Source organism: Lepidochelys kempii, chromosome 1 (genome assembly GCF_965140285.1).
Source record: "Lepidochelys kempii isolate rLepKem1 chromosome 1, rLepKem1.hap1, whole genome shotgun sequence".
In the NCBI taxonomy this organism is placed as follows: domain Eukaryota; kingdom Metazoa; phylum Chordata; order Testudines; family Cheloniidae; genus Lepidochelys; species Lepidochelys kempii.
In genome coordinates this window covers 251010139-251033209 of record NC_136380.1, presented here as the reverse complement: position 1 = coordinate 251033209, position 23071 = coordinate 251010139, and the positions used below count along the sequence as shown (strand labels likewise).

Genomic DNA, 23071 nt, shown 5'->3' with positions numbered 1-23071 from the left:
GAAGGGTAAAAAATTCAAAAGCACCTAGGTGCCTAAATCATGTGTGAAAATGAGACTTAGGTGCTTTTGAAAAATTTATCCTTCATCTTTCAGTGCCTCAATTTCCCAACTGTAAAATGGGGATAATACTTCTTTTCTCTCATCCTTCGTCTGTTTTGTCCACTTAGTGTGTAGGCTTTTCAAATTAAAGACTCTTTCTTACTATATGTGTGAATGGTTTCAAGCAAAATAGGGCCCTGATCTTGATTGGGGCCTGTAAGTGGTACAGTAATACAAATAATAATATATGAACAGTCTCAGCAGAAACCAAAGACTGCATGGACCCTGGAGGCCAAACTGTTATCTCATCCCTAAAAAGTGCTTCCTCCAGATCTGCAGTGACCTCATGACTGGGGTACTATGTATGATTACTGGTGCCTGCCCTGTACCTATTTAGTGAATAAATAGAAGATTTCAGTCTCTAGGACTGCCACTTTGGCACTATTCACAGCATAATGTTCTCACTCACACAAAATTAAATAAAAATAGATAACTATGAACCAAAGCCTGGAGAAAAATATTGACAAGTCCTCCCTTTTGCTGAAAAGTGAATAGGATGTTGGTGAAAGGTACTGGACCACCAGCTCTGCAGAGTGAAGTTCTCTATTTATTCAGATTGTTTTTAAATATCTCTCACTCATGGTAGTAAAATTATTTTGTTTGCTATTGAATTTTCACTATTTCTTTAAAAAGGAAAGGAGGACTTGTGGCACCTTAGAGACTAACAAATTTATTTGAGCATAAGCTTTCGTGAGCTGCAGCTCACTTCATCGGATGGATTCAGAAGTGAGCTGTAGCTCACGAAAGCTTATGTTCAAATACATTTGTTAGTCGCTAAGGTGCCACAAGTACTCCTTTTCTTTTTGCGGATACAGACTAACATGGCTGCTACTCTGAAACCTGTCACTATTTCTTTGTATTCTGGAATACAGCACTATTCTTGTCTTATGTATCTGGCATCTTTGCAATGCACTGGGCCTTAGATAGAGATCAGGAACAACCACAAATGACATCAATGGAAGCTTCAAAATAACTTCCTTCTCTTCTAATTCTGTTTCCCATCTGACAAACATTGATTGTTTCCCAGTGTTTCAGACAGAGTTGAAATTCAAATGTCCCTGATGCTTAACAGGCACAGGAACTTCCATTTATATACCATGGATTTCAGAGTAAAATGTTGTCGTTTATGAGCAAGCATAATTAACCCTTATAACCCTGTGCAACTCCACAGAAAATCTTGGAAGATCCTGCCCTCAGGTCTTGGGGGTAAGTAAAAGAGGGGTTAATTTTCAGCTATTTTATTTTAAGGTACTTGTTACCATAGAGTGGGATTTTCCAAAGTGCTCAGCATTGGCCTAACTCTACTCCTACTGAAATCAAGGGGAGCTCTACCATTGACTTTAATAGAAACAGAGTTAGGTTAATGCTGGTTTGCTTTTGGAAATCCCACCCCGAGACCTGAGATTTGTGTTCTGTTACAGTTTTGTGATCTTACACGGTTTGCTAATTTCCCCTCCACTTTTTTGAAATAAACACTTCTAAGCTCCCTGGGAAATTATTTTAATATCAGTTAAGGAAAATTTCGAATAACCACTGGATGGAGGCACTAGAGTTAGCTATAATGGTATAGTACAGTATTAGGGCAGAATGTTATACTACAGAATGAGCTATATCTAGCACATAGTACAATTCATGGTTTTGAATACAGCAAGGGACATGCACAAACTTCAGAAGATCAGGGGTTTAATGGGGTGACTGGCCTACTCAGCCAGTAGGCTACGTAAATTCTATACTCTGATCTCTGAAGTGGAGCAAAGAAGAACCATCTGACTTCCTAAGGCTAGTCTGCTAAAAAAGATACTGCTTCCCCTGGGCTTGGGGGACCCGAAGAACAGTGAAAAGAGACTCCTGACCAGCTGGCTTTGAAAAGGGTGCATTAAGCAGAGCTGCCTTAGCCAGTCTTCTTCATTCATTTGGCCCCACTGTATCTCTCAAGTGCACGAGCAGTACTGATAGCTACATGGAGGCCAAGAGCATGGGGCTTCCAAACAGATTGCCACTGTATTTATCTAATGATGTACTCTCTAGGCGCTAGAGGGAAAAGGTATACCTGAATGCAGGTGGGTACATGCGCAATGTCTCTGCAATCACCATATCCAGGTAAGGGAGCTCTTGAACATTTTGGTAGTCAGGAACATCCTGGGAGAAAGGAAGAAAGAGATAATTAAGTGCAGGAAACTGCTGGAGCTGCAGGCTGTGGAGGAGCTACCTTGGAGACTACTGACCAATGCACCCTGGAATGGTGTGCTGTGGTGAGTTTCTCCATGGCAAGGTCATGGCATTTGAGGGTGGGCCCACAGTGTGCCCAGTGGGACCTTTACTACAAAATTCCTCACAGTGGCAACAACTTGTGCTATTCCAATGGACCACAGTAGTGGATAGGGGAGGGGATAATTCTGTTTCCTCCCATGGTGATCTCTTGTCCAAACCCAGTTTATTTGCTCTTTGTGTAGCAGATCTTGATTTGGGCCTAATTTACATAACCCTGAAAGTATACATGCAATTGATAGAAAGCATCATATAAACAAACACAACTCTGGCTCCAATGAATTTACATTCTAAAAAGGAGCCAACAGGGACAATAACAGAACAAACAAATAACAAAGCTCCAGCCCTACAACAGAGAGAGAGAGAACATTTCTCTCACCGTTTCTTGTCTTGGAAAACTCACAGAGATCGTACATGTCATTATTCAGTTCTGTCAGCAGAGGGCAGAGAAAGTACATCTGAAAAGATCCCCAGTAAAGCTGAGTACGGTTTAAATTAAAGGATCTTGTCTCTTCTAAAATCTGACATGGAGCATATTAGGAAGAGACACTTACGCCAGGCTAGACTAAAACTGTGAAGATTTGGGGCCTCTGAGGTTCACACAACAGGGACTGGATTCTGTCCATTCTTCATTTACTACATCAGCTTTCATACATAATGCATATTTTATTGAATTTTCATGTGAAAATGTATGTTACATACTAAAAATACTAAGCAGAGAACAATTCCAGATGGTATGCAGACAATACGTACAATAAAATGAGAATGCCTGGCCAGGTTAGAACATCCCCTTTATTCAGAGCTAAGACAGCATGTGCCACTTCAGATTTTCCAAGGGCTGTACAAACTCTGACAGATCCTTCTATAAGGTAGATAAGTTCTATTACACTCATTTTTAAGAAGGAAAATATAGGCAGAGAGGCTACGTCAGTTATTCAAATCCACACCGGGCCCAAATAGGGCTACCACTCTTCTCTTATGTTAAAGGATGTCTCATCTCTAGTCAACACAATATGCATTTTGTCCCTTACTTCAGCAATAATCATTTATTGTTGTTATTTCTATTACTATAGTGCCTACAGCCTCGAAACAAGACTGGGGCCCCATTGTGCTAGGTGCTGTGCGAACAGACAGTAAGGCCTTGTCTACACTACGAAATGAGGTCGAATTTATAGAAGTCAGTTTTGTAGAAAGCATTTTTATACAGTCGATTGTGTGTGTCCCCATGCAAATGCTCTAAGTGCATGTAGTCGGCGGAGTGTGTCCACAGTACCGAGGCAACCGTCGACTTCCGGAGCATTGCACTGTGGGTAGCTATCCCACAGTTTCTGCAGTCTCCGCTGCCCATTTGAATTCTGGGTAGAAATCTCAGTGCCTGATGGGGCTAAAACATTGTCAAGGGTGGTTCTGGGTACATATCGTCAGGTCCCCCTTCCCTCCCTCCATCCGTGAAAGCAAGGGCAGACAATCGTTTTGCGCCTTTTTTCTTGAGTTACCTGTGCAGATGCCATACCACGGCAAGCATGGAGCCCGCTCAGCTAACCGTCACCATATGTCTCCTGGGTGCTGGCAGACGTGGTACTGCATTGCTGCACAGCAACAGTTTATTGCCTTTTGGCAGCAGACCAGGCAGTATGACTGGTATCTGTCATCGACATAGTCCTGGGTGCTTTTTTAACTAAACTCGATGAGGTCAGGGGCACCTGGGCAAACATGGGAGTGACTCAGCCAGGTCATTTCCCTTTTAAGTTTCGTCTCATGGCGATTCAGTCCTACTGGCAGTGCACTGTCTTTTAATCAGCAGCCAGGAGAAGACGATGGCCAGCAGTCATACTGCACCGTCTTCTGCCGAGCACCCAGGAGATGACGATGGCTAGCAGTTGTACTGCACAGTCTGCTGCCAGCAACATGTATAAAGATAGATGAAGTGGATCAAAACAAGAAATAGACCAGATTTGTTTTGTATTCATTTTCTACTCCCTCCCTCTGTGAAATCAACGGCCTGCTAAACCCAGTCAGAGCAACGGCAAACCATCGTTTCGCGCTCTTTTCCCTGGATTGCCCGACCAGGAGCAGACGCCATAGCACAGCAAGCATGGAGTCCGTTCAGCTCACCACAGCAGTTATGACCATTGTAAACACCTCACGCATTATCGTGCAGTTTATGGAGAACCAGCACCTGAAAAACCAGGCAAGGAGGCGACGGAATCACGATGATGAGGACATGAACACACTTTTCTCTAAAACCGCATTCCCCCCCAATTTGGATATCACAATGTTAATGGGGCAGACTCATGCAGTGGAATGCCGATTCTGGGCCCAGGAAACAAGCACAGAGTGGTGGGACCGCATAGTGTTGCAGGTCTGGGATGATTCCCAGTGGCTGCGAAACTTTCGCATGCGTAAGGGCACTTTCATGGAACTTTGTGACTTGCTTTCCCCTGCCCTGAAGCGCAAGAATACCAAGATGAGAGCAGCCCTCACAGTTCACAAGTGAGTGGCAATAGCCCTGTGGAAGCTTGCAACGCCAGACAGCTACTGGTCAGTCAGTAATCAATTTGGAGTGGGCAAATCTACTGTGGGGGTTGCTGTGATGCAAATAGCCAACGCAATCATTGAGCTGCTGCTATCAAAGGTAGTGACTCTGGGAAATGTGCAGGTCATACTAGATGGCTTTGTTGCAATTGGATTCCCTAACTGTGGGGCTATAGACGGAATGCATATCCCTAACTTGGGACCGGACCACCAGGGCAGCCAGTACATAAACCGCAAGGGGTACTTTTCAATGGTGCTGCAAGCACTGGTGGATCACAAGGGAAGTTTCAGGAACATCAACATGGGATGGCCGGGAAAGGTTCATGACACTCACATCTTCAGGAACTCTAGTCTGTTTAAATGGCTGCAGGAAGGGATCTACTTCCCAGACCAGAAAATAACTGTTGGGGATGTTGAAATGCCTATAGTTATCCTTGGGGACCCAGCCTACCCCTTAATGCCCTGGCTCATGAAGCCGTACACAGGCACCCTGGACAGTAGTCAGGAGCTGTTCAACTATCGGCTGAGCAAGTGCAGAATGGTGGTAGAATGTGCATTTGGATGTTTAAAGGGTTGCTGGTGCAGTTTGCTGACTCGCTCAGACCTCAGCGAAACCAATATTCCCATGGTTATTGCTGCTTGCTGTGTGCTCCACAATCTCTGTGAGAGTAAGGGGGAGATGTTTATGGTGGGGTGGGAGGTTGATACAAATTGCCTGGCTGCTGAATACGCGCAGCCAGACACCAGGGTGGTTAGAAGAGCACAGCAGGAAGCACTGAGCATCAGAGAAGCTTTGAAAACCAGTTTCATGACTGGCCAGGGTACTGTGTGACACTTCTGTTTGTTTCTCCTTGATGAAAACCCTCCCTCTTGGTTGCCTCTAAATTCCCTGTATGCCACCTGCCCTCCCACCTTCGATCACAGCTTGCTTGCAAAGGAAATAAAGTCACTGTCATTTAAAAAACATGTATTCTTTATTAAGTGATTATAAAAATAGTGAGATAAGTCACAAGATAGTCCGGGTGGGGTGTGGGAGGAGGGTAGGAGGGAAGGAAAAGGCCACTTTAAAACTTCTTGAATGCCAGCCTTCTGTTGCTTGGGCTGTCCACTGGGGTGGAGTGATTGGGTGCTCATAGCCTCCCCTTCCGCGTTCTTGGGCATCTGGGTGAGGAGTCTATGGAACTTGGGGAGGAGGGAAGGCGGTTAAACATGGGCTGCAGCGGCAGTCTGTAATCCTGCTGCCATTCATGAACCTCCACCAGATGCCGGAGCATGTCCATTTGATCCTGCAGTAGCCCCAGCGTTTCCTCATGCCTCCTCTGATCTTCCTGCCGCCACCTCTCCTCACGTTCATCAGCCACCGTCCTGTACTCTGCTATTGTGTCCCTCCACACAGCTCTGTCAGTGCCGGACGACTGCATGAGCTCAGAGAACATGTCATCACGCGTGCGTTTTTTTCGCCGTCTTATCTGATATAGCCTTTGGGATGGAGGAGGGAGGCTTGAAACATTTGCAGCTGCTGGAGGAAAAAAAGGGAGTGAAGTATTTAAAAAGATACATTTTACAGAACAATGGCTATACTCTTTCACGGTGAACAACGCTATTCACATTACATAGCACATGTGATTTTGGTACAAGGTCGCATTTTGCATCTTATATTGAGTGCCTGTGGCTTTGGTGTTAGAGATCACACAAGCAGGGCCGGGCAACAGAATTCAGTTTGCAGGCGGCCATGGTAAGCCATAGTCTTTCGGCTTCTGCAAACTTCATAACAGCAGCCCCCTCCTTTCTCATACCAAGCAAAGCCCGTTGAGTTGGCCATTTAGTGCTGCAGTTTTCTTGTTAATGTGCAGCAGCAGAAACCATACTAACCCCCTCCCCCAATCCAATTCTCTGGGATGATCGCTTTTCCCCTCCCCGCACCGCCTGGCTGATAACAGGGAAGATCCCTGCTAGCCAAAACAGCTCAGCGCCAATGCCCTCCACCCCCCACCACGTGGCTAACTGCAGGGAGGATTTCTTTTCAGGTGCAGGCAAACAGCCAAGTAGGCACGGCCACCTCTGAATGTCCCCTTAATTAAATTCCCCTATTTCACCCAGGTTACCATGAACGATATCACTCTCCTGAGGATAACACAGAGAGATAAAGAACGGATGTTGCTTGAATGCCAGCAAACACCAGAACCATACGCTGCCAGGCTTTGTCGTGCAATGATACCAGATTACTTGCTACTAGCATGGCGTGGTAAAGTGTCCTACCATGGAGGATGGAATAAGGCTGCTCTCCCCAGAAACCTTCTGCAAAGGCTTTTAGAGTACCTCCAGGAGAGCTTCATGGAGATGTCCCTGGAAGATTTCCGCTCCATCCCCAGATACGTTAACAGACTTTTCCAGTAGCAGTACTGGCCACGAATGCATCCCAAGTCCTCAGGGCTACTTAATCATTAAAAAACACTTGCTTTTATAACATGTATTATATTTTAAAAGGTACACTCACCAGAGGCCCCTTCTCCAGCTTCGTTGGGTTAGGAGGGTATTTCAGTCAGGGTGATAAAAAGATCCTCGCTGTCGGGGAGAACAGTTTGCTGTGTGCTCTCCCTAAGCTCATTCTCCTCCTCCTCATCTTCCCCATCTGCAAAATCCTCAGGCATGGTGGAGAGAACCCCATCAGCGGAGTCCACGGATAGGGGTGCGGTACTGGTGGCGGCCCCCCCTAGAATTGCATGTAGCTCAGCGTAGAAGCGGCATGTCTGGGGCTCTGTCCCGGAGCGTCCGTTTGATTCTTTGGTTTTCTGGTACGCTTGTCTGAGCTCCTTAAGTTTCATGCGGCACTGTGTTGCGTCCCTGATGTAGCCTCTGTCCCTCATGGCCTCTGAGATTTTTTGAAACGCTTTGGATTTCATCTTTTGGAACATAGTTCTGATAGCACAGATTCCTCTTCCCATACAGCGATCAGATCCAATACCTCCCGTTTGGTCCATGCTGGAGCTCTTTTTCGATTCTGGGACTGCATGGTCACCTGTGCTGATGAGCTCACCTGGCCAAACAGGAAATGAGATTCAAAAGTTCCCAGGGCTTTTCCTGTACACCTGGCCAGTGCATCCGAGTTCAGAGTGCTGTCCAGAGCGGTCACAATGGTGCACTGTGGGATAGCTCCCGGAGGCCAATACCTTCGAATTGTGTCCACACTAACCGTAATTCGAAACGGCGATGTCGATTTCAGCGCTAATCCCCTCATTGGGGAGGAGTACAGAAATCAGTTTTAAGAGCTCTTTATGTCAAAAAAATGGCTTCGTTGTGTGGACGGGTACAGGGTTAATTCGGATTTAACGCTGCTAAATCCGACATAAACTCGTAGTGTAGACCAGGCCTAAGTGCTGACAGTTTAAATGGACAAGAGAAACAAAGGATGGGCAGGAAGGAATATTATTAGCCCCATTTTGCAGACAAATAATTGAGGCACAAAGAGATTAAGTGATTTGCCCAAGGTCACACAGGAAGTCTGTGGCAGAGCCTGGAAATGAACTCAGATCTCCTGAGTCCAAATTCAGTGCCTTCCCCGTAATAGCATCCTTCCTCTCTGTGACTATTCAAATAATTCTACACTTTGATACACATATATTTAAGGCCCTTTGTTTTTATTTTTTTTAACCAATTTTTACTGAGAAATTCCCAGGTTTTACAAAAGCTAATATTTGGTTTTTACAGATTATTTCCCGAATTTTGGATGTGGCTCAGTAACCTGGACAGACCCTGGGCTCCCCACTGCAGAAGGAGAGATGGTGGCTTGATAACCTGAGCGACCCAGGTAACCAAGCTGTCGTCTCTCCTTCTGGAGTGGGCCCAGAAGGATAAGCGGTGGAGGAGGCAGCATGAGTAGATGGTGTCTTCATAGCATTAAACCACAGCATTAAACTGCTTTTACTTTCAATACTCTTTTCTCTATTTGTTGTTTTTTTCCCACTGTCCTCCTGTTCCCTGATATTGACCCTGCTATTGACCCAAAAACTGTAAAGTTAATTTCAGCTGTTTTTTAATTTTTGTAATAAACTCTGATAAATTCCAGGGAATTTTTAAACAAAATAAAAACCAAAAACAAAGGGTATTGAATATATTACGTAATGTGTACGATTTTGTGTCTCTGCCCCTTAAAACTAACCTTTCCCCTGTATTTTCCACATAATTCTCTTTTTTTTTTTAATTGTAGGTAAGCACACTGGCCCTTTTCCTGTGTTGCTTGTGCACTTAAATTTCCCATTGATTTCAATAGATGTTTTGGGTGAGCAAGGAATTTAGGATCAGGCCCAAAGTGAATAAGTGGCAGAGCTGAGAACAGAATTCAGTTGGTTCTGACTTGTAGAGCCACGCTCAGTCCATGGTGTCCCTCCTGTGAGTGCCTTGCTTACTTCTGTAGTCGCTAATTAACATAATTATAAGGTAATCTGATATAATAAGTAAGTTTTAATCCAAACTTTACATAAAGAAATAGTATTAAATGATGGAAAACTTTTTTTTGCTATTTCAAATAGCCTCAGTTCCTTTAGGGAATTAGCAGTTTAGAAAGCAAAATAAAGATACACAAACAGATGATTTTCCATGGAAGAAAATTGGTTTTGTTTACGTCAGAAAAAAGAGCCAGGCCAATAGCAGTAGAGTGTGAGCTCAACTTTCACTTGCACCTCAGTGAATTCATATGTCAGATGCTACATAATTGTTGGCATTTCCATGCTTCTAACTTTAAAGTAGCTGAACTTACTTCAGCAGCTGTGCACACGGTCTGATCCTGGACTGGGTGTCGTCCCCAAAGCCAAACATCCCTATTTAGGAGGGACATTCCTGATATATTTTTAACAAAATAATTTCCATTTGTTTTTCGACTCCCTTTCTCAAAAAACTCTTTTAGCCCACTGTATTTCAAAGGCGTTGAAATTTGCTTTTCTCTCCAAATATCCTTAATTGCAGCTTTCAAATATTGGCAGGTATGCCTGAGAGGTCTGCAGGTTATCATGCTAAGATGCCACTTGAAGACCCTGTGTAGCCCATCTATACATTGAATGTCACTCAGTGCTGGGTATGTTTTAGTGCAGAAATAGATTCCTTTTTGGAGAAAGCAGGAATAAAGGAGGCACCACTCTGCATGTAATAAAACACCAGACATTTTAACGTTGTGACCATTGCCTTACACAAAGATTTACCTTACCTTATAAGTCAATAGTTTTCACAGTGGTTTTATCTCTTTTCCTTACTAATTTAGGAATATAATCCATTGAGGTATTTTGGGGCATATTTCACTGGCTTATTTTTCAGGTTTATGGGCAACACATTCCTCCATCATCTATCTCTCCCTTTGTTTTTTCAACCCTTTTTCTGTGACCAGAAAGTGCCTAACTCGCCAGATACTGAAGAAGTAAGCAAGATGGTCTTCTGGATAGGGTAGCAGATTAGGCTCAAGAGATCTTAGTGCAGCTTCAGTCTTGGCCACAAGCTTCCTGTATGACCTCAGGACCTCAGGCAAGTCATTTCATTGACACTGTTCTTCAGTTCCCCATGAGTAAAGTGGGGATGGTTCTTCCCTACCTTACAGCGCTATTGTGAGGATAAAGTTCATGAATGACTGCAAAGTGCTCAGACAATACAGTGCTGAGGGCCATGTAAATAGATAACACATTTTGGGCACTAATGCAATCTAAGCTCCAGATGCTGAAAGCTGTTCCACTCACGCAGACTCCTGCATGGAGCTCCACTCTCTGCACCTTCAGTGGAGCTCCATATGGGCACAGGAGTCTGCATGTGCAGATCAGCTTGTGGATCGAGGGTCTTTACCAGCCAAGGACTTATCCCCATAACCTCAGTCTGACTTTAGATAGTAAGATCCTCAGGGTAGGGCTTGAATCTTATTTCTTTTTGGAAAGCATACTGAGTGCTACTTGAAAAAAGTAAATTCTTCCTAATGGCAATGCAAACATGCAGTAAGCATAGCGGTAGGATTCCTAAATACTAGTGAAAACAAATAGACTCCTTACACATAAATCAGCAGTTCTAGTCCATGGACAAATGGATACAATGCAACCAATAGGATTTGGAAAAAAACAAAATGAAAGGGAATTTAGCACTGGTTTAAGAAACTGGATTAACAGCAGTGGAAACTTAAGTCTTCTCTTTGTCTACAGGAGCACAGCAGATGCAGTACAAATTTTTGTCATACTGCCCTACCAATGTGTGTCCATCATGACTTGGAAGGACCTCTCTAGCAGTAAGAGGGTAATTCAGCCACCAGGATTCATTCAGTATTTGTCCTCTTTGTTGAGATGGCTAATAAGGGGCCAGTCCGTGCCTACTGGGTTTTGATGAGATATATCCATTAGGAACTGCTGGCTAGATCTGTAGCTCATGTAATCACTGTAGCTCCATGACTTACTACATTTGTGTGCACACGCACACCAAATCGCTTTACCATCCCCCCAAAAAATGGTGGTCAGGAGGGTGACAGAAATTTGGGTACGTAAGCAATACACCCGCATTAACCTCAAGGACCTCTCAGAAAAGAAAGAGCAAAATTGCTGAAGAGCTACCCTACCCACCGCAGCCAAGGTCCACAAATAATGAGGAACATTTTTTGATCGTATGGCTCAAAGACTGTTAATTGATCAAAGAATCAGCCTGGGCACTTGATCTGGCAGACAGATGATTCTGGTGGTGCTGTGGGATTATCTGCTCCTAGCAGTGAGCAAATAATCCCGCAACACCATCAGAATCATCTGTCTGCCATACCCAGACTGACAGGAGCCAAAGAAACCTGAGAACACCAGATAATGTTAGAGCTGCCCCTCTACAACCTTTTTAATAACCTTATCAAGACAGGCATGACTAGAGATGAGATGGCACTTAGTGTGCATATCAATGAACAAAGATAGCTTCTTGAGCCTAAGCCTAACAACTGCTTGCTTGAAGGAAGCAGCTTTCCCTTTGCTAGATTTTACTAGCGACACTGAAATACTTGAATGTCCTTTAAGTTCTACACCCAAGGCCGGTGCAACCACTAGGCGAACTAGGCGGTCGCCTAGGGCGCCAAGTGGTTGGGGGCGGCCAAAAGCGTGCTCCGGGGAGGCAGTGGAGCGGAGGTGAGCTGGGGCAGAGGGGCGCAGGGAGGGCCACCTGCAGCAAGTAACGGGGGGGGAGGGGTGGCGCACAGGGGAACCGTTCCCTGCCCCAGCTCACCTCTGCTCTGCCTTCTCCTCTGAGCGCGCTGCCCCGCTCTGCTTCTCTCCCTCCCAGGCTTGCGTGCCAAACAGCTGATTGGTGCTGCAAGCCTGGGAGGTGGAGAAGTGGCAGCGGCAGCATGCTCGGGGAGGAAGCGGAGCAGAGGTGAGCTGGGGCGGGGAGTTGCCGCATGGCTCCCCAGGCCAAGGGGAGAGGGGAGTTGCCACACGGCTCCCCAAGGGGGCGGCGGGGAGCCTCAGGGCGGGGGGCTGCCGCAGGGGGGGTAGCGGGGGGCTGCCCCGGGGGGGCACCTCAGGGCGGAGGGGGGGTGCAAGGTGGAAGTTTCGCCTAGAGTGCAAAACATCCTTGCAACAGCCCTGTCTACACCAAAGCCCTTCTACAACATTCAGTGTCTCAGGGAGTGAAACTGGGGATGACTTGACCAGGGAAGACTGCAAACTCAGATCTGCCATCTTGGAGTTGGCCCGTACAGAAAGAATTCAATCAATAGTGTTGGCTACAGGCAACAGAAACTTCCTCATAGCAAGAGATGTTTGATTTTGTTTCCCAGCAGATACAGTCTGGATTCAACATGCTGTCACCTATCCGGAAAAACTCAGCAGCTCTACATGGATACTATTGTGGGAGGAGAAAAAACAAATCATTTGCCTTCATTACAGTTACAGCATAGGATTAAAAATCTCTATGCAGTAGCCAAAGTGATTCAGAGTGTAATGATTGCCGCAAGTATTCTTGCCTCCATCCAATACATTTAATCTGTCAGAGGACATATAATTTCAGGCTGGACTTCTGATTTATGCTATGATTTAGACACAGAGGTGTTAAAGTCAAAATCAGTCACAACAAAATACAAAGCATTAAAAAAATGAATGAGGACATAAGAATGGCTATACTTGATCAGAGCAATGGTCCATACAGACCAGTATCCTGTCTTCCAACACTGGCCAGTGCCAGATGCTTCAGAGGGAGTGAACAGGCAGTTATCAAGTGATCCATCCCCTGTCATCCAGTCCCAGCTTCTAGCTTTTACCTTTATACATACTTAGACCGTCCTATAGTCAATTATACCTCAGTAAGGGGGTAAGTGTGAGCTGGTGTAATTTACATTCCAAGGAGCCTAGAAGAAGGTTTAAAAAGGTGTAGATGAAAGTAAGCTGTAGCCTACTGTAACTCACACCTTCTTACACTCTTGTTTTAGTTGCTTTCCTTGCTATGGCCCTCTCTTCTTGTTCATTGTCACACAAGTTACATTGACATAGGCCTACTCAGGTGCAGATTCAGTGGACCAAATTCAGAAGTGATGTGTATGGTTGACATATAAGTTACACACTGACAAGTGAGTAGGTGTCTAAGAGCCAAATTCTCTCAGCTACACAGGTATAAATCCACTGAAGCCCTGCAGTTGCATTGGTATAAGTGTAAGGAAAAACTGGCCCTAAGTAAGTGTTCATATGACGGTACAGTGGGAGTCTCAGTTGGTGTGACAATCCTGAAAAAGAAGCCAGAAGAAGGTGTAAATTTACAGCAGCTTTGACTCCATCTGAAGTCAATTAGGCCTTCCTCAGACTCAAAAACTCCAGTTCTTGATGGAGGATGGACAAGTGTTACCTACAGCAGGCTGCCTTTGTACTGTAAGAAAAGGTCATCACAGCCTGATAGTTCAAAAAGAAATATTCAATGAGATACAGAGATTTTTCTGTCACAGAAAAACAAACACATATGCATGCATCCTTAACCAAAACAGGCAGAAATTCATAAACACCTAGTTTACCATCAATACCTATGGGTGAATGAACGGAGAATAAAGTACAATCTAAAGTAAGCAGGAGAGAGAAGATCTAAAGGCAGATCTAAAGTAAGCAGAAGAGAGAGTCCTTAGGCTGGTTTATTCTACTGCAGGTCAGGGGCAGGTTACAAACCAAAAGAGGAGAAAGAAATTCTATAAACCAGTTCTGGCTTCAACCACACACAAACTCTGGTTTGAAGGACAGATTTTCTTGAGCTTAAGTACTCCCCATATACTAAGCCAGAATAACCAAACGTTGAGAGGGAGAGATAAAGGAAAGTTCTGCTGTTTCTGGATTCTTCCACAGCCATGGAGGAGGTGGCAGGATTTGGCCCTTGTTGTATAAGGACCTTCTTATAAATGGAGAGTGCCCAATCAGGTGGGTTTTAGAATTGTCCTCTGTCCACTGGCATTTTTTTAATTTAGGGCTTGGGGAGGGAGAATAGTTCTTTTCCATAAACTGTTTCCTTTACTCCTAGAATTCCAGCTAGCTGAACATTTGAGACAATCATTGGCAATTACGTTTGTAGTGGGTCAGAGTGACAGAGTACAGGGATAGCCTATTTCTGGCATCCTTAAAACATTCTCCCATAACCTGGGAAGTCACTTCAATTTTCTCCCTAGGCTTGCCTCAGTCTGCAGAGATTAAGAGTCTCTCGCTAAGCTTGTCTGACACTATCAAAATTTCTACTTGGGTGGCAGAAATTCTGAATGGTGCAGTATCCCAGCAGGAGGGAGGCAGGGAGGAAATAAAACAGGAGAAAGGACTGCCAGAGGTCCAAAAGTCTCAGTGAGAGAATTATAAAACTGGAGTAGTCTGTCCAAAGGGCATGTCACTAGTCCAAAGCACATTAAGTACATGCAGGACTTAATCTTTCCTGCCATGGAAGTGTTCCTCGGTGGTTACTAGAATAAAGAGGAGGGTTTTTCTTCCCTTCTCTCAGCAGACATTCACGGCGTCACATAAGAGCCAGATGATTAAATTAAATAATTCCTCCTTCAGCTGCTATTTTCTGTATGGAGGTGACTGTGCTTTAAATTGGGGTCCTGGATGTAAAAGGCCTGTATGTTTAGTTTAATCAAATGTTCATTTCCTCACATTTATGTTTATGTTAAAAGGGATCAGTGTGACTTTCCATGCTACAAATAGAGATCATCACGTGGGTTGGTCCTCCCCAATTTTTCCTCATATTTGTGGCTTTGCATGCTATGCAGCCCTAAGGACTGAAAGATAACATTGGCCCATGAATGCAGCATGATGAAACGTGCCATAGAGTGAACAGTCCAACTTTTAAGGAGAACTGAAATGCTTTTTTTTTTTTAAATAAAAAAACACTGGTAAATCACCCTACTGTAGATTCCAAATTATGGGCCTGACCCAGTGACTTCCATGGGAGTCTTTCCATTGCTGCATCAGACTTTTGTGAATTAGTAGGTAGGAAAACACAGTAAAAAACTATTGTAAGGTTCCCCATCACTCAGTGTAATTATGACTCACGCTAACAAAGCTAGGGCAGTTTTCATGCTATGTCACAGGTATGTAGTGCCCGATGCCTCCAAAGCCCCTTACAACCATTAAGTGAGGTACAATAACAAATGTCAAATAGTAACATTTGAAAACCACAGGTGGAAGATATTACAGATATTACACAGTGTTTAACAAACATTAATTAGTTAATAATCCTCCCTCATTTGTTTGAGGTTCTGCAGCTAAAATCCCCATGTACAGATGGGAAAAAAGTGGGATGCAATAAATTTGAGGCTAATATTTTCCAACTTGACTGTCTAAGTCCATATCTAGACACCTAAATAAGTGGCCTGACTTTCAAAGGCATTAAGCAGCCAGAGCTCCCATTGACTTCAAAGACCTACTTTGTGTGACTAAAGCAGGCAGAACTTGGCCATGAATGTGTAGCCTTTAAATGATATAAAATAATAATAGTGCTCAGCACTTACATACATCTGAAATGCAAACAGAAAAGGTCTTTGTTTGTTTTTTAGCTGCAAAGATGCTAAGTCAGGGCTTTGTGTTTGTCTTTCCAGAGGTCTTGATGCCACAAATACCTAGGGCAACGCAGGGAGCTGCATGCTTTTCAGCATTTCAGGCATCTCTTGGTACAGACCCTGAACCCTGTGCCTAGCAGGAATGTTAGGACTTGATCCTGCTCCCATTGAAGTCAATGGAAAAATTCCCAGTAACTTCTACAGTGCAGTGTCAGGGCCCCAAAGAGGAAATGATTTTCAAATATATTGTTTTAAAACACATAATAAATTCAATTACTATTGAGATGTGCACATACCAGAACTGAGTAGTGTATAACCCTTGTCCTTCCTCTTTCCCCTCGCACTGGCCTTAATGCAAGAAAGGGTTCCTATTCAAGTAAGCACTCGTTTGTACTTTCCCGAATAAGGGTAATTTTTAATTACTCTCATTTGTTGCATCATTTCTTAAATGGGACTATTTAGATTTTCAGGGAATGGAACATGTCAGACCTAGAGCTCATCAAAAACTTTTAGACGAAAACAAATTTTTGACAAAATGTGAGAAAATGTCCATTTCTGCTGAAATTTTTCAGGGTTTCATTGAAAATCTGAAAAATCCAATTTTTTTTTTTAAGTTTGAATGTAGTAAATAAAATTCATTTCCTAATCAGCTCTAGTCAGATCTTTCATTTGCTCTAGAAAGCACCTGCTGTATGTCATATCAATAATAAAACAATTTAGGATTTATCAATATTGACTACAATTTGACTGTACTTAAAGAACTTTTGCATCCTCTTCCTCCATCCCAGAGAGGATCCTTTACACTAATGGTTAACCAGTCCAAAAACCACCCCCAAGTCCCACTCAGAATTCAGTCACACGGTTTGGTGTGACAAGCCCTGCTAGATACTTGTATAAACATGGCTACAGTGCAGCCCAGCAGAGATCTGCTTGAGGAGTTCTTCTCTTTTCCCCCTGCACTGTCTCAGACGCATATGGGTATGGAGAAAGCACTATGATTTCCCTAATCCTCTTCACACTTGGATTTAGTGAGGCCCTAATGGTGCCACATTCAGCGCTTCTTGTGTCTGCGCTTTCCTCAGACCTGCTCCTTGTTTTCTCTTTCTGTAGAAACATCAAATGGCTGTCCCTCTGTTTATGATTTAACCTGCCCAATATGCCTGTCTGTCCCAACTGCACATCTTACCGATCCATAAGAGGGGAGAAAAGTTGAGAATTGTGTCTTTCTGGAACATACATACATACATAAAAGTGTAGAAAAAGAGATTTTAAAAGATTCAACTAATGGAGCCAGATTCTCAGATGATGTAAATTGGCACAGTGTCACTGAAGTCAATGGAGCAACATCCGACTTATGCCAGCTGAGTATCTGGGGTACTAAGTTCCAGAGTAACAGCCGTGTTAGTCTATATTCGCAAAAAGAAAAAGAGTACTTGTGGCACCTTAGAGACTAACCAATTTATTTGAGCATAAGCTTTCATGAGCTACAGCTCACTTCATCGGACGCATACTGTGGAAAGTGTAGAAGATCTTTTTATACACACAAAGCATGAAAAAATACCTCCCCCCACCCCACTCTCCTGCTGGTAATAGCTTATCTAAAGTGACCACTCTCCTTACAATGTGTATGATAATCAAGGTGGGCCATTTTCAGCACAAATCCAGGGTTTAACAAGAACATCGGGGGGGGGGGAGTAGGAAAAAACAAGGGGAAATAGGTTACCTTGCATAATGACTTAGCCACTCCCAGTCTCTATTCAAGCCTAAGTTAATTGTATCCAATTTGCAAATGAATTCCAATTCAGCAGTCTCTTGCTGGATTTGAAGTTTTTTTGTTGTAATATTGCAACTTTCATGTCTGTAATCATGTGACCAGAGAGATTGAAGTGTTCTCCGACTGGTTTATGAATGTTATAATTCTTGACATCTGATTTGTGTCCATTTATTCTTTTACGTGGAGACTGTCCAGTTTGACCAATGTACATGGCAGAGGGGCATTGCTGGCACATGACGGCATATATCACTTTGGTGGATGTGCAGGTGAACGAGCCTCTGATAATGTGGCTGATGTTATTAGGCCCTGTGATGGTGTCCCCTGAATAGATATGTGGGCACAGTTGGCAACGGGCTTTGTTGCAAGGATAGGTTCCTGGGTTAGTGGTTCTGTTGTGTGGTATGTGGTTGCTGGTGAGTATTTGCTTCAGACTGGGGGGCTGTCTGTAGGCAAGGACTGGCCTGTCTCCCAAGATTTGTGAGAGTGTTGGGTCATCCTTCAGGATAGGTTGTAGATCCTTAATAATGCGTTGGAGGGGTTTTAGTTGGGGCCTGAAGGTGACGGCTAGTGGCGTTCTGTTATTTTCTTTGTTAGGCCTGTCCTGTAGAGGTGACTTCTGGGAACTCTTCTGGCTCTATCAATCTGTTTCTTCACTTCCGCAGGTGGGTATTGTAGTTGTAAGAATGCTTGATAGAGATCTTGTAGGTGTTTGTCTCTGTCTGAGGGGTTGGAGCAAATGCGGTTGTATCGCAGAGCTTGGCTGTAGACAATGGATCGTGTGGTGTGGTCAGAGTGAAAGCTGGAGGCATGTAGGTAGGAATAGCAGTAGGTAGGTTTCCGGTATAGGGTGGTGTTTATGTGACCATCATTTATTAGCACTGTAGTGTCCAGGAAGTGGATCTCTTGTGTGGACTGGACCAGGCTGAGGTTGATGGTGGGATGGAAATTGTTGAAATCATGGTGGAATTCCTCAAGGGCTTCTTTTCCATGGGTCCAGATGATGAAGATGTCATCAATATAGCGCGAGTAGGGGCGTTAGGGGACAAGAGCTGAGGAAGCGTTGTTCTAAGTCAGCCATAAAAATGTTGGCATACTGTGGGGCCATGCGGGTACCCATAGCAGTGCCACTGATTTGAAGGTATACATTGTCCCCAAATGTAAAATAGTTATGGCTAAGGACAAAGTCACAAAGTTCAGCCACCAGGTTAGCCGTGACATTATCGGGGATAGTGTTCTTGACGGCTTGTAGTCCATCTTTGTGTGGAATGTTGGTGTAGAGGGCTTCTACATCCATAGTGGCCAGGATGGTGTTATCAGGAAGATCACCGATGGACTGTAGTTTCCTCAGGATGTCAGTGGTGTCCCGAAGGTAGCTGGGAGTGCTGGGCCTGAGGAGGGAGTCTACATAGCCAGACAATCCTGCTGTCAGGGTGCCAATGCCTGAGATGATAGGGCGCCCAGGATTTCCAGGTTTATGGATCTTGGGTAGTAGATAGAATATCCCAGGTCGGGGTTCCAGGGGTGTGTCTGTGCGGATTTGATCTTGTGCTTTTTCAGGGAGTTTCTTGAGCAAATGCTGTAGTTTCTTTTGGTGACTCTCAGTGGGATCATAGGGTAATGGCTTGTAGAAAGTGGTGTTGGAGAGCTGCCGAGCAGCCTCTTGTTCATATTCCGACCTATTCATGATGACAACAGCACCTCCTTTGTCAGCCTTTTTGATTATGATGTCAGAGTTGTTTCTGAGGCTGTGGATGGCATTGTGTTCTGCACGGCTGAGGTTATGGGGCAAGTGATGCTGCCTTTCCACAATTTCAGCCCGTGCACGTTGGCGGAAGCACTCTATGTAGAAGTCCAGTCTGCTGTCTCGACCTTCAGGAGGAGTCCACCTAGAATCCTTCTTTTTGTAGTGTTGGTAGGGAGGTCTCTGTGGATTAGTATGTTGTCCAGAGGTATGTTGGAAATATTCCTTGAGTCAGAGACGTCAAAAATAGGATTCTAGGTCACCACAGAACTGTATCATGTTCGTGGGGGTGGAAGGGCAGAAGGAGAGGCCCCAAGATAGGACAGCTGCTTCTGCTGGGCTAAGAGTATAGTTGGATAGGTTAACAATATTGCTGGGTCGGTTGAGGGAACCATTGCTGTGGCCCCTTGTGGCATGTAGTAGTTTAGAAAGTTTAATGTCCTTTTTCTTTTGTAGAGAAGCAAAGTGTGTGTTGTAAATGGCTTGTCTAGTTTTAGTAAAGTCCAGCCACGAGAAAGTTTGTGTGTAAGGTTGGTTTTTTATGAGAGTATCCATTTTTGAGAGCTCATTCTTTATCTTTCCCTGTTTGCTGTAGAGGATGTTGATCAGGTGGTTCCGCAGTTTCTTTGAGATTGTGTGGCACAAGCTGTCAGCATAGTCTGTGTGATATGTAGATTGTAATGGATTTTTTACCTTCAGTCCTTTTGGTACGATGTCCATCTGTTTGCATTTGGAAAGGAAGATGATGTTTGTCTGAAAACTTCAAATCCAGACTCCAGGGAGAGACTGCTGAATTGGATTCATTTGCAAATTGGATCCAATTAACTTAGGCTTGAATAGAGACTGGGAGTGGCTAAGTCATTATGCAAGGTAACCTATTTCCCCTTGTTTTTTCCTACTCCCCCCCCCCCCCCGACGTTCTTGTTAAACCCTGGATTTGTGCTGGAAATGGCCCACCTTGATTATCATACACATTGTAAGGAGAGTGGTCACTTTAGATAAGCTATTACCAACAGGAGAGTGGGTTTGTGTATGTGGGGTGTGGGGGGGGAGAGAAAACCTGGATTTGTGCTGGAAATGGCCCAACTTGATTATCATACACATTGTAAGGAGAGTGATCATTTTAGATAAGCTATTACCAGCAGGAGAGTGGGGTGGGAGGAGGTATTTTTTCATGCTTTGTGTGTATAAAAAGTTCTTCTACACTTTCCACAGTATGCGTCCGATGAAGTGAGCTGTAGCTCACGAAAGCTTATGCTCAAATAAATTGGTTAGTCTCTAAGGTGCCACAAGTACTCCTTTTCTTTTTGGAGTACAAAGTGCAGTTCTAATTGAGAAAGTGAGTATGGAAATGGAACCTTTTTACTCAGCAGTTGTTCAATTCAGTCACGGCTGCCGACGAGTTACTAAGAATGAGGTTGCTTTCTTTTTTTTGTTTTTTATCCATATAAGTCCAGCAGAGCTAACAAAATTGCAGGAGAGTGAGCTAGATTATATTCTGGCTCATGCATCATGCTAACTAGGTTCCAATTGCAGAGCTGCATTTTGGCCCAAGTTACACCTGTGCAAGCCCACCGAAGACAATGGGACGGCACAGGTGTAACAGAGGACAGAATTTGGCACAGGGAATCTTTTTTTTTTTTTTTTTTTACCGGTAACTGTGCAGAAGCAGGAAAGAATTCATCTTAACTCTCAGATCTTAGGGTGGGTTTATATGGCTAGCAGTTAGAAAATATGTAATTTACTTGCACACTGAGCAGGGTCATTTCTAACAGCCTTTGGAATTAGGGACACAGGGTGGGAGGAGACCGCATAGGAAGGCAGAGAGAAAATTTTGAACCTTTACCGCATGGATCCCAAATCATCCAGGCTTGGACAACGGTTTGCAGCTCCTCCTGCTTTACAAGGAGGCCTCTTTCGCTAGTCTCTGGCCCTGTCTTGCCACTTAATGTTACTTGCTGCTTCCTGTCCCTGACCTTTCCCTTTTCCTCCCACAGTCTGTCTCTGTATCTCTCCTCTACCTTTCCAGTGCTACCTGCTTCCACCACTCTCTGTAGCCTATGTCTGCTACTGTCCTATTACCCTCCCCACCAGATTGTCCCTGCACCCAACATTTTGTTCTTTTTCCTTCTTTTTTAAAGTTCTATCCAGCACATAGCTTTAACAGTAAGCTCTGGGACAGAATGGGACACACAATAATGGAGAGGCCTTGAGTGACTCTGTAGTGTTGCCCAGATGTATTTGAACCAGCCCTGAAATGGAGCACATTTGATCTGCAAGCCACTGGGACCCAAACATGGCACCACCCAATGCGATTTTTACCAAGTGATTCTTCAGAGTAAAACTTCACTTTTGGCTATAAACAGGTGCCCAAACTATGCCCACTGGCAACTTGCTCCAAACCCATTATTTTCCAAACCCATTGCACTCAGTGTCCGCTGTAATAGTGGACGTGATGTGCAGAGCGTACAGCTCTAATAATGAATGCTCTATCATGATCTGAGGGGTTTTCGGTGAGGAACAAGATGGAGCACCGCATATTGAGACGGTGTAGTTTCTCTGTACAAAGTCTGTGCAGTAAAGACAAAGGCAGCTACCAATATTTACAGTTCTACCAACCCCAGTTGTTCAAACATCATGAGTCAGGTCCCAAATTTAATGAGACTGCCTTTAAAGTCACAAGATTTTAAAACAATAATTCTGAGTGCTTTCTAGTTCCCTCCTGGCTTTTGAGCCAGCGTTCATGTTTTCAAGTTTATCTCTGCGATCATGACGGCTAGAATTTTTTTTTTTTTAATGAAAGGGGGGGATTCTGGTGTATTAACCAGAGCTTATGGGTTTAAGAAAAAACACCAAATATCACAAGACTTATGATAAAATTGCAAGAGATGGCAACACTAGGGTCACATTTGGTCTTCCCTTTGGCCATCTGGTTCTGAAACAGTCAGATAGCATCACATGGGCCTTTTACAATGTGTGAGGGACCTGGAACTTAAAATGAATGACAACAACTACAAAAGTTGATCCCTCATCCTACCCCATCCCTCAAAATAGAGAATGTTTTGTACAACACATTTGGGCTGGGATTTTCAAAGGAGCCCATGGGAGTTAGATGCCAGCTGAGCACCTAGACAAAGTAATTGAGCTGGGGGAAGGAGGTGGGGGATTCTGCTGAGTCTAAAAAGCATATTGCTTCTTCTGGATATGAAAAAAGAAAAGTGAATCCTGGCTGCTGCTATTATACACAGAGCCACTTATCTACGGCTGAAGCCCAGACAGCTGTGTGCCTGTAAGTGAGGAAATTAAATTAAAGAGTCAAAAATGTAAACCAACAAAGGAAAAAACCCCACCCGATGATGTATAAATAGAGCTTATCTGACCGATGAAGGGTGCTTATTATTTCCTTTACTTTCACGTGTCTGGATAAAGGTAGGTTTCTCTTCCATAAGCAAGCAGGATAATCATTTGCCCCGTGCAGGACTATTGCAGAGAGCTGCATAGTATTTTTCGGTTTGGGCTTGTTTTCAAAATGAGGCCAGTGGCACAGTGACATCATGAGACAGCTACTGCCCTTATTTAAATATTGAGATAAATCACACAATATTCTATAGCAATGCTCCAAAACATTGCAACTTACAGTAGG

General features: G+C 44.1%; 1 protein-coding gene across 4 annotated transcripts in view; it reads right to left on the bottom strand.

The window, feature by feature from the left end:
• The window catches only part of TBXAS1 (thromboxane A synthase 1), a 316426-nt gene that overhangs the window by 11239 nt on the left and 282116 nt on the right, over nucleotides 1–23071 (bottom strand). For all 4 annotated transcript variants that reach the window (XM_073323035.2, XM_073323042.2, XM_073323058.2 and 1 more), the window contains one exon: nucleotides 2150–2238. In XM_073323035.2, the coding sequence (XP_073179136.1) occupies nucleotides 2150–2238 (89 nt within the window). The remainder of the gene's footprint in view (nucleotides 1–2149; nucleotides 2239–23071) is intronic.